The sequence below is a fragment of the Colletes gigas genome, unplaced genomic scaffold (assembly GCF_013123115.1).
Source record: "Colletes gigas isolate AHSC1104 unplaced genomic scaffold, ASM1312311v1 Colletes_gigas_Sc00062, whole genome shotgun sequence".
NCBI classification, from domain to species: Eukaryota; Metazoa; Arthropoda; class Insecta; order Hymenoptera; family Colletidae; genus Colletes; species Colletes gigas.
In genome coordinates, this window is record NW_025106691.1 from 373,328 (window position 1) to 388,255 (window position 14,928).

The 14,928-nt window shown below is 46.6% G+C and overlaps 2 protein-coding genes across 3 annotated transcripts in view; one reads left to right on the forward strand and one right to left on the reverse strand.

The window, feature by feature from the left end:
* The window catches only part of LOC122403581 (zinc transporter 1), a 376,987-nt gene that overhangs the window by 293,813 nt on the left and 68,246 nt on the right, over positions 1 to 14,928 (forward strand). The window lies entirely within an intron of this gene.
* On the reverse strand, positions 12,165 to 13,122 carry LOC122403585. Its single transcript, XM_043407184.1, has one exon. The coding sequence runs from the start codon at positions 13,105 to 13,107 to the stop codon at positions 12,244 to 12,246; it is 864 nt and encodes a 287-aa protein (XP_043263119.1). The 5' UTR covers positions 13,108 to 13,122; the 3' UTR covers positions 12,165 to 12,243.

Sequence of the window (14,928 nt, forward strand, 5' to 3'; positions counted from 1 at the left end):
AATGTATGGTTGCACACGAGACGATGGTTGCACACGAGACGATGGTTGCACACGAGACGACCAGAGCCGCGTGAGCCGAAAAGCCGTTGTCGTCGTCTCTGACCGTCTTTTGTTTTTGAAGGCCTCTTGGTACGGTGGCGATGATCGTACCAGAGAGTCGAGCGTAACCCGCACCACGAGTCACGTCGTTGTACGACAGCAACAATAAAATTGTGCGGAACGGAACAGAGCGGAGTCATTATCTTCCCGATCCCACAGTTCCATGAGTTGGCGACGGTCGTTGTAGAGGACCGTGCCACCCGCGGAACAATGCAGCCCTTCGTCGGTCAACTCGGGCCTTGCACTTTCGAAAAGCTAAAGCGCTTGAATGCTTTACGATGAAATTTGCCAGATGCGGAATGTTCGAAGACTTTTTCGACAAAGTCAAGGTTCCGCATCTGGCACCATAAACGAGCGGAAAAACCCGAGCTGACCGGACGAAACAGCATCTGATGCGTCTGCAACTAATGCTGCTGGTAGGGGTTTTTCTCCCGTCACAATTTCCCATGCTCTTTGAGCTTTTATCAAAACAGTTACCTGGAACTTCCATTGTTGTATATTGGGGTAAGTGCGGGTGGATGCAAGGTTGCCGGTCACGGTCAGCGTCGGATGCGCGGAGTCAAATTCTATATCTTTATTCTCGTGCTCTCGTATATGTGCTCACTCGCTAATGTCCGCCGGTTTACAACGACCTCTCGGCCCTCGTGCGCAAACAAAAACAAACGAACAACTTCTCGCTCTTAGTGTCGCGTGCGGCAAACGCCTTCTAGATTCGCGCGCCATATTCGAAATACAACATTCTCTCCCTTCTCGGGGGAAAAAAATGAATTCTTGGGAGAGTACTGAGTTGTATGGGAGGAACAAAACTAAAAAAAAAATAATATATATGTATCGCGTATTGTTATCTACTCCCATGGAATCGGCATTCCGTATCGTGTTGGAAGTTTTCGATTTCGTGATGATCTACGCGGTGTAATCCCTACGTTTGATTCCGCTGGGGCTTCACGCTGTTCCCCATTTATTCTACTGTCGGTTTCGTCGGCGGCTACGGCAGGTACGTTTACAATTATATCGTTTGGCTGCCCGTAATCTAATATGTCGCTTGCTTTATTTCCCTGTATTGGCACGTTCCCTACTTTTTGAATTTGATTGATGTGGCGTTTCCACTCTTTACCGTTATCTAAACGGATTACATAATGTACATATCCGAGTCTTTGCTTTACACGACCCAGAGCCCATTTCTCTTTCCCGTAATAATTTCGACATTCTACTCTATCGCCCAGTTGCAATTCTCGTACAATTCCACGTTTCTTATCAAGGCCCTTCTCGTGTACCGTGTTCTCCCTTGGTAGTAGTAAGTCGAGACGCGTGCGCAATCTGCGGTTGAACATCCTTTCAGCCGGCGACTCGCCTGTCGACTGGTGGGGCGTGTTCCTATAACGCAGTAAAATTTGATGCACTGCTACCTGTAATTCTTTCTTAGTTACTAATGTGCCTTGCAATTTTTTATTTAACATCAGTTTAAAGGTCTACACCCATCTTTCTGCCAGCCCGTTTGTCGCCGGATGAAAGGGTGCTGTAGTTTTGTGTACAATACCATTGAATTTTAGGAATTCTTTGAATTCGTGTGATGTGAAATGTTTGCCGTTGTCCGACACAATCATTTCGGGTATACCAAAGGTTGCAAAAACTTGTCTACATTTTTCAATTGTCGTACTACTTGTTATGTCATTTGTAATGAACAGTTCTGGCCATTTTGAAAACGCGTCCACCAGTACGAAGAAATAATGACACTATGTGCACTCTTTGAAATACTCTTTCTGTCTGCGGCCACGTTTGTACCTGTATTTTCGGTGGGTTGTTTCTTAGTAAGTTACAGTTTCCGCAATCTTTGGCTAACCTCTCGAGGTCACTGTCGATGCCCGGCCACCAACAGTACCTTCTCGCCAGGGACTTCATTTTCACAATACCCAAATGCCCTTCGTGCAGTTCATCCAAAATTTTGTTACGTAATTTCCGCGGTATCAGCACTTTACTGTCGCGCATCAGTATGCCTTGTTGGCAACTGAATTCTGTGAGCGGGACATTAAATCTTTCGTTTGGCTTCAAGTGTCTACCCGATTGTAACGCTTGTACCAGTTGTTGTAATTCAGCATCCTTCGCAGTTCCCGTCGCTAATTCTTTAAAGGTAATGGGAAGGGAGTCTATTAATTTAATCTCATAATCGTCCACTATGTCGAAATCATTATTGTCTTCGGAATGGACCGGTAGCCGCGACAGTGCATCTGCATTGCTGTGTAATTTCGTATTTTTATATTTTATGTCGTAGTTGAAAGCTTGCAGGAAGATCTTGTAATGCTGCATCCGCATTGCACTTTGTATTGGCAGTGCTTTACTCGGACTGAAAATTTGCGTAAGTGGTTTGTGGTCCGTGTATAACGTAAAACGGTTGCCGTATAGAAATTGATAAAATTTCTTTAGCGCGTAAATTATTGCATATGCTTCTTTATCGATTTGCGCGTAATTCCTTTGCGTTCGGGACAGTGACTGCGAAGCATACTGAATGACGCGCTCTGATCCGTCCGGATATTTTTGGGAAAGTACGGCCCCCACGCCGTACTTGCTTGCATCGCATGCAACAATCAATGGCAGTTTAGGGTCGTAATGAGCTAGCACTTCGTTACTTGTAAACGCCCTTTTCGCGGCCGCAAACGCTGCTTCACACGACCGCGTCCACTTAAATGGTACAGGTTTGCCGCCTACCTTTTCTAATAACGTATGTAGTGGAGTGAGTATCGTGCTTAAATTCCGAATGAACCGCCCATAATAATTGACTAAGCCTAAAAACGCACGCAACTCTGAAATATTTCTAGGCCGTGGCATTTGCTCGATCGCCTCCATTTTCTTTCTTTCCTTATGTATCCCGTTTCTATCAATGTAATGGCCGCAGTAATGTATGCCATCTACGAGAAATTCGCTTTTCTCCATGTTCATTCGGATATTGTATTCTGCTAACCGAGTAAGAACCGCGTTAAGCCGTTCCAGATGCGTTTGGTTGTCGGGACCCGTAATCTTTATATCGTCCAGGAAAACCGAAATTCCGGGGATACCTTGTAATACCTTCTCAATTTCTCTCTGCCAAATCGCGGGTGCTGATGCAATTCCGTAGAGTAACCGTGTACATTTAAATAGTCCGCGATGCGTATTGAGCGTCAGGATTTCTCTATCCTCTGGATGAACTTCCATTTGAAGGTACGCTTGCTTCAAATCGATTTTCGAAAATTTCTGCCCCCCTGCTAACGTACTAAACAATTCGTCGATTGTTGGTAAGGGGTATTCGTCTACTACTAACTGCTGATTGACGGTCACACTAAAATCGCCACACAACCTCACGGAATTATCCTTTTTTAATACGGGCACGATAGGCGTTGCCCATGAAGATGTATTAGTTTCCTGTAGGATACCTTCTCCTACTAATCTCTTAATCTCCTGTTCTACCAAAGGCATTATCTTGAACGGAACCTTTCTCGCTTTCAAAAAAATCGATTTTGCTGTTTCTTTTAATGTGAGTCGCGCCTGTATTTTCTTTATTTTGGAACATGACGGGTCTAACTTACTTTGGTACCTTTGTAGAATTGACTGTAATTCGGGCTCTCTATTCGCGCTTAAAACCAAGACTGTATCATTTAATTGTACGGTTAATTGTCGAATCCACTCTCGTCCCATTAGTGGTTCCCTATTCATACTTGTAACATACATGTGTAATAATTTGCTCATCCCCTTATATTGAACCCGTACCTTTACGTAGCCTATTACCGGAACTGTGGTTTTACAGAATGTAAACAATTGTAGCTCTGACTTTTCAATTTGTGCATCTGGAAACTGTTGCTTAACGAAGTTCTTACCTACAATCGTTACTGACGCTCCGCTGTCTATTTCAAAACGTACCTCCGTGCCTTCCACGAGAACCCGCGCAAAATACCTCTCCCGGTGCCGGGTATGCTCCGTGTTGACCAACAAAACATCGCTCAACCGATTCGCCGACGCCCTATTCTTTTTCATGCACACTTTAGCTAAATGTCCCTTGACGCCACAGTTTGAACATACAATTTCTCTATTCAAAGAACATTTTGACGCTAAATGTTTACCGCCGCATCTGAAACATGAGACGTTGTTATTCACGCAATAATGTGTACTACTATTACTATTATTATTATATGTGTTTTGTGGTGATCGCTTTGTTTTCGCAAATGAACTCGGGTTCTTATGCTGGGTTTGCCTGCCCTTTTTGGTGCTTGGAGGTTCCCTATGACCCATGTACTCCACGGTCGCCGATCCTGCTGCTTGAATCTGATTGACATCCTTTTCCGTCAATTCCATCGAGAAGGGCGATCTCCACTGCCTTGTCAAATGACAATTCCTTGGTTTCCAATAGCCTTGCTTGTGTACGTCTGCTCACCAGTCCAAAAACGAATTGATTTCTCAACGCGGTCTTCAGGTAGCTTCCGAAATTGCAATTAATGCTTAATTTGTGTAAAGCCGCCACGAATTGATGTATGCTTTCCCCTTCGGTCTGTTTCCGTTGATGAAAACGGTAATTCTCCGCAATTTCCAATGGCGCCGGCGCATAAAATTCCTCCAAATGAGACGTAATTGTAGCGTACGTCTGCGTATACGGCTCGAGTGGCGCTAATTTATCGCAAATAATATCGAAAGATTTCGATCCAATAAAGTGTAGTAAGTAAGCAACTTTTTGCGCATCCGGTATTTTAAAAACTGTAACAGCCCCTTCGAATCTTTTAAGTCAACGTTTCCAATTCGTGGTCGTGGAATCGAAGGTTTCAATTGCGAAATTGCTATGTACGACCGTTTCGGCCATCGTAATGTAGGCACTATCGTTCTCGATTTGTAACGAGATAGTATGAAAATGTACTCACGTGCCCGTACGGTTAGTCGTTCGCCACGTGTTTTCGTAACCTCAATATTCTTTTTCTTTTTCCACTTTGCCTTTCCGTATTCCGCCAAATCCCATCCTCGTCGCCAGTTTGTTGTATATTGGGGTAAGTGCGGGTGGATGCAAGGTTGCCGGTCACGGTCAGCGTCGGATGCGCGGAGTCAAATTCTATATCTTTATTCTCGTGCTCTCGTACATGTGCTCACTCGCTAATGTCCGCCGGTTTACAACGACCTCTCGGCCCTCGTGCGCAAACAAAAACAAACGAACAACTTCTCGCTCCTAGTGTCGCGTGCGGCAAACGCCTTCTAGATTCGCGCGCCATATTCGAAATACAACATCCATATATTCCAATTCTCCGCACTTTGGAGTTTCTTAACGGATAATAGTTCTCTATCTCCTGTTTCCATCGTAATAACGAGTGTGTTTCTGGCGGCGAGAATTTCCTTTTTTCATTTACTTTTGCACATAGGCGGAAGAAGAAATCTCTTTGCACTGTACATGCACGTGTTACTTTTAACCTTTTTTAAAGTGAAACAACTTTCACTCCTTAATACTTTCTTCAAAATATAATTCACACTACGCTCCTGGGCCCATAACCTGTTGAGAAGGCCGTGTGAATAAAAAGTTATAATGAGGATGTATGAATAATATGTTGATTTAATAAGGAAAAGTCATTCGAATAGAGAACATGTGTGTGTTTTACAATATGTCGTAACAGAGTAAGTTCTTGAAAAGTTGAGACAGATCTGCAACCTATAAAGATAAATATCAAAACTGGAGTTGGTACCCCTTATGACCTAACTTCATATGTTAAGAAACCTATGAATACAACATTATCAAAACTAAGTTTATATCACGATATATAAATCTTGTTTTTATTAATTAGTATTTTGTTGGATATCCCATATGTTGTATGACGTGCCGTAATCGCGTTGGCATGTTACAAATTATTTTTTTTAAATAATCTTGCCCAATACTCAGCCATTCTTCTTGCAGGCGTCTTTTTAACTCTTCTTTTGTGTTTATGGGAGTTAAAGCATAAATTTTCAATGGGATTCAAGTCTGGCGATTGCAGTGGTGGATGGAGGATATTCTTGCAAGTGTATAATAAGAATTCTTGCACAATTCGCGATTTGTGCTTTGGGGCATTATCTTGATAAAACTTTATCCCATTTTGAAGTCTCATATTATCAGCACTTTTCTTTAAGTTATTCTGCAAAATCTGTAGATATCTATTTTGATCAAGGATATCGTCGATGAAAACTAATTCGCCTACTCCATGGGCCGAAATACAGCCTCACACCATCACAGACCCACCACCGTGCTCCACAGTCGGCTGCAAATGTCTCGGATTCAGTTCTTCTTTCGACTTCCGCCATACCCTAATTCTTCCGTCGCTTCCATAAATATTATATTTAAACTCGTCCGCGAAAATTACGTTCTCCCACCACTCACTGTCCTTTGCAAATTTCAGTCTCTTCGTCCTGTTCGCTGCGTTAATATACGGCTTCTTTCGAGCTGTTCTTCCATTATAGCCCTCTGATCTTAACACTCTTCTTATGTTCTCCGGATGCACTGATATTCCACGGTGTTCATTTAATTCAGCTGCTAACTTTGGAGCACTTGTCCGAGGATCACATTTAATTCTCCTAATTATGGAACGTTTATCGCGAATATTTAGGATCGGTTTGCGTCCACTTTGAGGGATAGATTCAATTCTATCTTCGTTCTTGTACCATCGAACAATATCCCATACCGTGCTCTTACTAATATTTAATAAATCAGCAATTTTGCGAATCTATTTCCCTTTTTCATGATGAAAAATTACTAAATGTCGCATATCAAACGATGTATTCTTACTTTTCCGACACATTTCCCACAAAGGGTATAGCCGAATAAGGGGGTCAAATGTGCCCCCAAACCGAATGGAACGAGCCACGGGTCATTCGATAGCAAAAAAAAAATAACCCCTGTGTGCAAATTTTTAACTTGAAATCTCGACCGTGGGGGTAATAATGGGGTGAAAACGAAAATCATGTTTTTGAATTATTTCTCTTGACCTATTGAGTAAAAAAATGTAAAGAAATTCAGAGACATTTCGGGTACCGGGGCACATACTTTGGGAGATTTTCAGATTTTTGCCAGAAAAACTAATAATACACACGTTTTTCAATCACCGTTCGCTATACAAATCTTATTAGAGATAATCTCTTGCTTATTGTACGTTAACAGGATTAACGGTAATTGCGGCCGAGGATAATCGCTCGGCATTATGCAATCTTTAAACAGTATGAATTATATGTTTACAAACATTGTTTCAGTCAGTTCTTGGAACCTGGAAACTTGAGGAGTACAGCAAGTGTCCGAATATTTCTGTGACATGAAAATGAGTGTACTTTCTGTTTTTCTTGTATTATTTATGTAATCACGTATCATAAATAAATATTTCTTACGTTTTTGTAAACTACACACTGCATATTAACATACGTGAAACCTTTTTTTGTTCTCATTGTTTACATTTCTGAAGTACGGACTATAATAGTCAAAACTATAGTGGTGTCCGAATATTTTCGTGACCGACTGTATGTCAAGATGTTGCAACACGTCCTTTAGTATTTGCTCTTCAACATTCACACTAACGCATCGGCGACGACCACCATGTCGTCTAAGTTGTTCAAAAGAACCATATTCGCCGAGGGTTCGTTCTGCTCTTTGAATAACTCGTCGTCTGTCAGGATGTCGACGATTGGTATACCGGTGTCTGTAATGATTAGCTGCGGCTGATGCGTTTTCATCACACGCACCTAACGAAAGTATCATGTCCGTATATTCCCGATTGTTGTATGTAGACATGATGGTAGTCTAATCGATACTGATAGTGTTTAGCGATAAAAGTCGGATAGTGAGATAATAGGTAGGAAAACACTTCCGTGACATTGGAAGTGTTTATCAACATAACTTCAATCGAGACAACGATCTACAGTGAGATCCGTTATAATGAGGCGTACTTTGCGAAAATTCAAAGTCGATTTTCTCGAAAACAAAGCCTCAAACGAAAAATTTTTATTCTATATTTTCGACTTATTTTTTCGCGTAGAATCACCTCCTTTTCGTTTGTACCACCAGTTACCAACCACCCTGTATACATCGCCTTACCCTAATAGGAAAGCGAGAGAAAACGAGACTGGAAAATACTTAGCATAGGAAAAGTTTAGCAGAGTGAAAGCGAGAAATAAAAGTAAAGAGGCTCGCCGGGCCTGGACCAGGGTGGTCCAAGGCCCAGGCGAAACCTTGAGGGAAAACAGGCGCCTCGCACGGCTCTAGTCGCCAAGTGTTTACAGGACGACCAGGCTCGCCCGAGACACTGGGAAAATGGAAAAATAGAAAGCTTAAAACTATCCTTACATTCCATTCCCATTCATACTTTGGCAAGGGCATAGTGGCTATACAATGGCCGCTACAACCGTATACAAAACGATGTATTTTCGCTCAATGTTAGGAGAGGAATGCTCCAGAGCGCGTCAAAAAACAATTGCCGATCACCCTTAATTGTTGCGTCCATAATGAAAATCGAACCATACAGATTTCTTGAAATATCACGTCATGCTGCCTATATGGCGGCATTCGATTCTTTTAGAATTGAGGTGGTTGTGACGGGAAACAAAAAGAACGTGAAGCACAATTCATTACCGGACTTTCTTTATTTCACGAGAGACGGTCATACACCCGCGTAGCCCGCGTGACCGCTCTCGACCAATTCCCTGACAGAACTGCTTACCAAACTCATCGTTCGCACGCTCACGCATTCTCACGAAAATCATTCTTTCTCACTCACAGTTCGCCTTCACTCGAAATCAAACCAAACACACTCACCCTACGCGACACTCGACCCAATCGTCCAAACATCCTCTCGACGCTGGCGCACAGCACGCAACCCGATCCATTCATTCAAACATACCTTAGACTAAAACTAAACACATGGCGGAGACGTGGCGCCAGCTTGTCGCCGCCACATCCCCCCCCGCCAGTGATTGACTCAATCACGAAACTTGCAATTGGTCCGGGAATCGAACCCTTCTTCCGGCCCGTGTGATACGTATGCCCGCATCTGCTGTCGTTAGGATGGGAGGCGGCTGCGCCAGCCCCCGCGATGACGGCGATGAGCGGAGCGGCTGCCCTGTGCTCTCGATCGGTGCGGGTGATGGTAGTCCCTCGGACTGTCCAGGTGACGCTGGCCGCGCTGCTCTGACCGTGGTCAGCGGTGCTGGATCTGCCGCCAGCAAGTACGCTGGCCTCAGACGATCTATGGTGACGGTAACCGGCTTGCCCCGGATGCTTAGGGAGAACGTCCGCTCCCCTCGATTGAGGACCCTGTATGGGCCGTCGTACGGCGGCTGGAGAATTCCCCGGACAGCGTCGTTCCGCAGGAAAACATGCTCCGCCGTAGCAAGGTCTTTAAAAACGAAAACCCGTTTCGTTGAGTGGTTGCTGCCAGGCGTCGGGGTGAGGGTCGCGAAATGCTCGCGCAATCTCGCGACGAAATCCCTTGGTAGCGGCTGCGACTCTCCGCCACGTGGTGCCAGGAATTCCCCCGGTAGACGCAACGTCTCCCCGTAGACCAACTCCGCTGCGGTGGACTGCAAATCCTCCCTCCAGGCTGCGCGGATGCCCAGCAAAATGGTGGGAAGAACCTCCGTCCAGCGCGCGTTTTGCTGGCAGCGGATTGCTGCCTTGAATTGGCGGTGGAATCTCTCCACCATTCCATTTGCCGCCGGGTGATAGGCCGTCGTCCGCCAGTGGGTTGCACCTGTCAGCTGGGATAATGCCTGAAACAAACGCGATTCGAATTGTCGACCCTGGTCGGTCGTCACGCGCAGCGGGGTCCCGAACCGGGAAATCCAGCCCTCATAAAAGGCGCACGCCACGGTCGAAGCTTCTTGATCCCTAATTGGGAAAGTTTCAGGCCAACGCGTCCATCGGTCGACGCAAGTCAGACAATACCTAAACCCTTCTGAGACCGGAAGAACTACAATGTCTATGTGCACGTGTTCGAGTCTTCCGTTCGGCGCGTTAAAACTTCCCGGCGGCGCGGAAACGTGCCTGCTTGTCTTGGCACGCTGGCACGGAACACACCCGCGAGCCCAACTCCGGCAATCGGCTTTGACGGACGGCCACACGTATCGTTCCGTCACAAGTCTCACTGTCGCGTTAACCCCTGGGTGCGCCAAGCGATGCACTGAGTCGAAGGCGGCTCGTCTGAACGGCCTCGTGACGAACGGTCGCGAAGTTCCCGATGACACGTCACAGGCCACTTTGCTGTTCGAACCGGGTAGGCGAATCCATGCAAAACGCAAACCGCTCCTAATCTCCCCGCGCGCGTACGCCTGAAGTTCCGCGTCGTGCTGCTGAGATTCTGCCAAATCGGCGTAGTTGAAGGGTTCTGCAACTTCCTCCAACCTGGATAACGCGTCGGCAACGACGTTCTCCTCCCCGGCGATGTGGCAGATGTCGGTGGTGAACTGTCCGATGAAATCCAGGTATCTGAATTGCCTTGGAGAACATTTCTCGGGCTTTTGCTGGAAAGCGAATGTGATGGGTTTGTGGTCTGTGTAGACGGTGAAAGTCCGCCCTCTCCACCATGTGTCTGAAATGCTTAATTGCCAAATAAATTGCTAGCATCTCCCGGTCGTATGCGCCGTAATTCCGTTCGGTGGCACTGAGTTTTTTGGAGAAGAACGCCAACGGCTGCCAATCTCCTCCGCTACGCTGTTGCAGCGCCGCTCCGACTGAAAAATCGGACGCGTCGCAGAATAGAGCGAGTGGCACGTCGTCCCTCGGGTGCGCTAACAACGCCGCCCGCCTTAAGCTTTTCTTCGCTTCGGCGAAAGCCGCGACGGCTTCCTCATTCCACTCCAACCTGGCGCTACCCTTGATATTGTCGTGCAGCAGGTCATTGAGAGGCGCTTGTACCTGCGCAGCCCCGGGCATGAACCGTCTATAAAAATTTATCATACCCAAAAATTGCCTTAGCTGCTTGGCGGTGGTCGGCTGCGGGTAGTTGGTGATTGCCTCCACCTTAGACTCCAACGGGCTGGTACCTCCGGCCGATACAGCGTACCCCAGGAATCTGACCTGCGCCTGGCCGAAATTGCACTTTGCCGCGTTGATGGTCACGCCGTGCTTGTCGAGACGCGCAAACACCTCTGACAAATGACGCAAGTGCTCCTCTTCTGTCGAAGATGCCACTAAAATATCGTCGATGTACGCGTACACAAAGTCTAACCCGCGTAGCACCTCGTCGATAAAACGTTGGAACGTCTGTGCCGCGTTTCGTAACCCGAATGACATACAGGGAAACTCGAATAGTCCGAACGGTGTTGTTATCGCGGTCTTCGCAATGTCTTCCGCGGCCACTGGGATCTGGTTGTACGCGCGCACCAGATCTAACGTGGAAAACACCGTTTTTCCCTGCAGCGCGTGAGCGAAATCCTCAATATGTTTCACGGGGTACCTATCCGGCACTGTTCGCGCATTTAACGCCCGGTAATCCCCGCACGGTCGCCAAGCGTCCTGTCCCTTTTTCGGCACCATGTGGAGCGGCGACGACCACGCACTTTCCGACGGTCGCGTGATGCCGAGACGCATCATTGTCTCGAACTCTTGCCGAGCGTGCCTCAAACGGTCCGGCGCGAGACGCCGGGGCCTGCAGGCCACGGGCGGTCCTGTCGTGGTACGAATGTAATGAACCGTTCCATGTTTCACTTCCGCGGGTGTTCCCACTGGTCGCGTAATGTTCGGAAACCGCTGCAGTAACCCGTGGAACTTCGAATCGCCAAAAATGGTCTTTACTGAGGGCGCCGACGGCCCGCACCCGCGCACTGAGCGTCCTGGCATTGTCATCGACGTCACTTGGTTCAACAACCTGCACTTGCCCACGTCCACCAATAGTTCATAATGCGCGAGGAAATCCACGCCTATTATCGGCCTCGACACATCGGCTACCACGAACCGCCATACGAACGCGCGGCGGAGCCCGAACTCGAGGCTCAGCGCGACTGTCCCGTACGTGGCAATCTCCGACCCATTTGCCGCATATAATGCATAGGACGTCCGTTCGCGGAATCCGCGAGTCTTCGATCGGGGAAACACGCACAGATCGGCACCGGTATCGATCAAGAACTGCGTTTTCGTCACCCGATCGGTAACGAACAAACGGCGCGACGACGGGCAATGATCGCTGGCCGTCATCAACGACTGCCCGACGCGTTTCCCGATGCGGACCAATTACACGGGGATTCGCAACGCAGCGCGTTCGCCCCGAACTTAAAGTGATAGAAACACTTCCCACCACGTTGTTGCGTTCGGCGTTCTCGGGATCGCGATCGCGGTCGCACTCGGCCTGGAGCGTTTCGTCGTTGCTCGAAACTGCGCGGACCCGAGTTCATCTCGTACCGAATCACGGCGAGCTCCTGCTGAAACGTGGCCGTTAATTGCGCTATCTGCGTGTATATCTGCTCTTCGAAATCGCCCCTTCCTGCAGACTGCGGTGCGGAGGGGCCCGCAACGGCCTCAGCCACCTGTGCGCGTGGGCCCATTGTGTCGGCGATCGCGTCGGCCAATTCTGCAACTCGGTCGAGTTCAACGCCCCGCTGCGTTGCCAAAACGACCTGCATATTTGAGGGTAGTCGGCCCACCCACAGGATACGCAGAATTTCCTCCGAAACGGTCGTTCCCCCCAAAGATCGCAGGTGGCGTAGAAACTGCGAAGGTTTACCGTCGCCTATCTCCTCGTGCTCCAGCAAACGCCGAGTCTTCTGCTCCTGCGACGAACCCATTCGCTTGATGAGTTCTGCCTTGAGCTTGGTGAACGGCTGAGCTGGAGGAGCCAATATGATGTCGCGGACCTCCGCCGCATATTCCGGTTTGAGCGCTCCCAACACATAACCGAACTTCGTCGCCTCGGTTGTCACCCCGCTCGCGTCCAGGCTATTTTCGACCATGGCGAACCATAACTCTGGGTCAGTCGGCGAAAACTCCGGGATCTTCACCGCAACGCGATTCACTGTGAGCGCGTCACTCCCTGACGGGAACGGTCCGGGCGGCGTTGTCATTGTCTTAAACACTACTACAGACTACGGAAAACAAAAAAATATATACAAAAATACACGCCAGCACTCCTCGTACTAAACACGTTGTCCAAGTGCCACTAGGCGAAACTGTGTCCTCGTCCGAATTCACGCGATACACTGCCTCCACGCAAACGAATGATATGCGGCCGCAAAATTCGTTCTGATCACTCCCGCAAGTATCACGTCGGGGTCACCAATGAGGTGGTTGTGACGGGAAACAAAAAGAACGTGAAGCACAATTCATTACCGGACTTTCTTTATTTCACGAGAGACGGTCGTACACCCGCGTAGCCCGCGTGACCGCTCTCGACCAATTCCCTGACAGAACTGCTTACCAAACTCATCGTTCGCACGCTCACGCATTCTCACGAAAATCATTCTTTCTCACTCACAGTTCGCCTTCACTCGAAATCAAACCAAACACAATCACCCTACGCGACACTCGACCCAATCGTCCAAACATCCTCTCGACGCTGGCGCACAGCACGCAACCCGATCCATTCATTCAAACATACCTTAGACTAAAACTAAACACATGGCGGAGACGTGGCGCCAGCTTGTCGCCGCCACAGAATATTTATAATGTCGCGAGTTTGGCGGCATTCGTTCGTTAAGGGCTAATATTGCTTTTGTTTGTATGCCCCCAATACTTTTACATGGTACTTTTACGGATTTACTAAGACTACAGCTATTGCCATGTATATCTTTTACGTTAACTCCCTCTAATCCTCTCACCAGCCCTTTATTTGCTAGTTCTTGTATACTTCGCATACTTACGTGGCAAAATCTTTGATGCCACTTATCGCTTTCTTCTAATTTATTACTAGCAATATGCATCACAACCCGATTTGCACAATTCACAACAATTCTCGCCTTGACAATGTATAATCCATTTCTACAAATAGCTTCCCCCACTATCATGTTCGTTTTCTTATTCACTATTCTTAGCCTATGATTATCTATAATTAAACGCTTTTGCTTACATTCTATTTGAGACACAGATAACAATGATATACATTGTGAAAGATTATACTAATACGTCATGATTCACATATGTTACTCTCATAATATCACCTATACCTATTGCTTTAAGATTATTTATGGCATCACCACTAGCTGAATAAATTGTTTCACTTGTTATAGATTTATAATTTGAGAACCAATGCTGTGTTTAGATATATAGTATGTAGCATCGCTATCTATCAACCAAGAGTTATCTAGTTGCACGCCATTCAATTCTAATAGAAATGTATCTTTGTACTTATGCTGATTTGAGCTGTTATGCTTTACATTTTGTACCTTATATCTACAATAGCTGGCTGTGTGTCCTTGTTTACCACAGTTAAAACACTTTCTGCTTTCTCTTGTGTGCTCATATTCTCTCTTGTGTTCATGTTCTCTCTTGTGCTCATAAAATTTACATGGTGCCTCAGTTGCATTATGATACGCCTCCTTCTTCTCTTCTCCATGACTCATTTCTTTTACTTCTCTTCTTTCATACTCACTCAACAAGATTGATTTTATTTCAGATGATTTGAACTATGAGTCGTCCAGATTAGCCAATGCCATTATTATTCCTTCATAACTGTTTCGTAGCCCACACAACATTGCATACGCCAGGTCATCATCAGTTATATCATACCCAGCTTCCTTGAGACTGTCACTACATGTTTTTAATCTTGCTAGGAATGAGTTCATTGTCTTGTCGAGTTCTAATTTTATCGGAACCATTTGCTTTTTCAATTGTAAGATTCTTAGTCTCGATTTCGGTTCAAAAACCTTTTGTAATGCTTCCCACGCGTC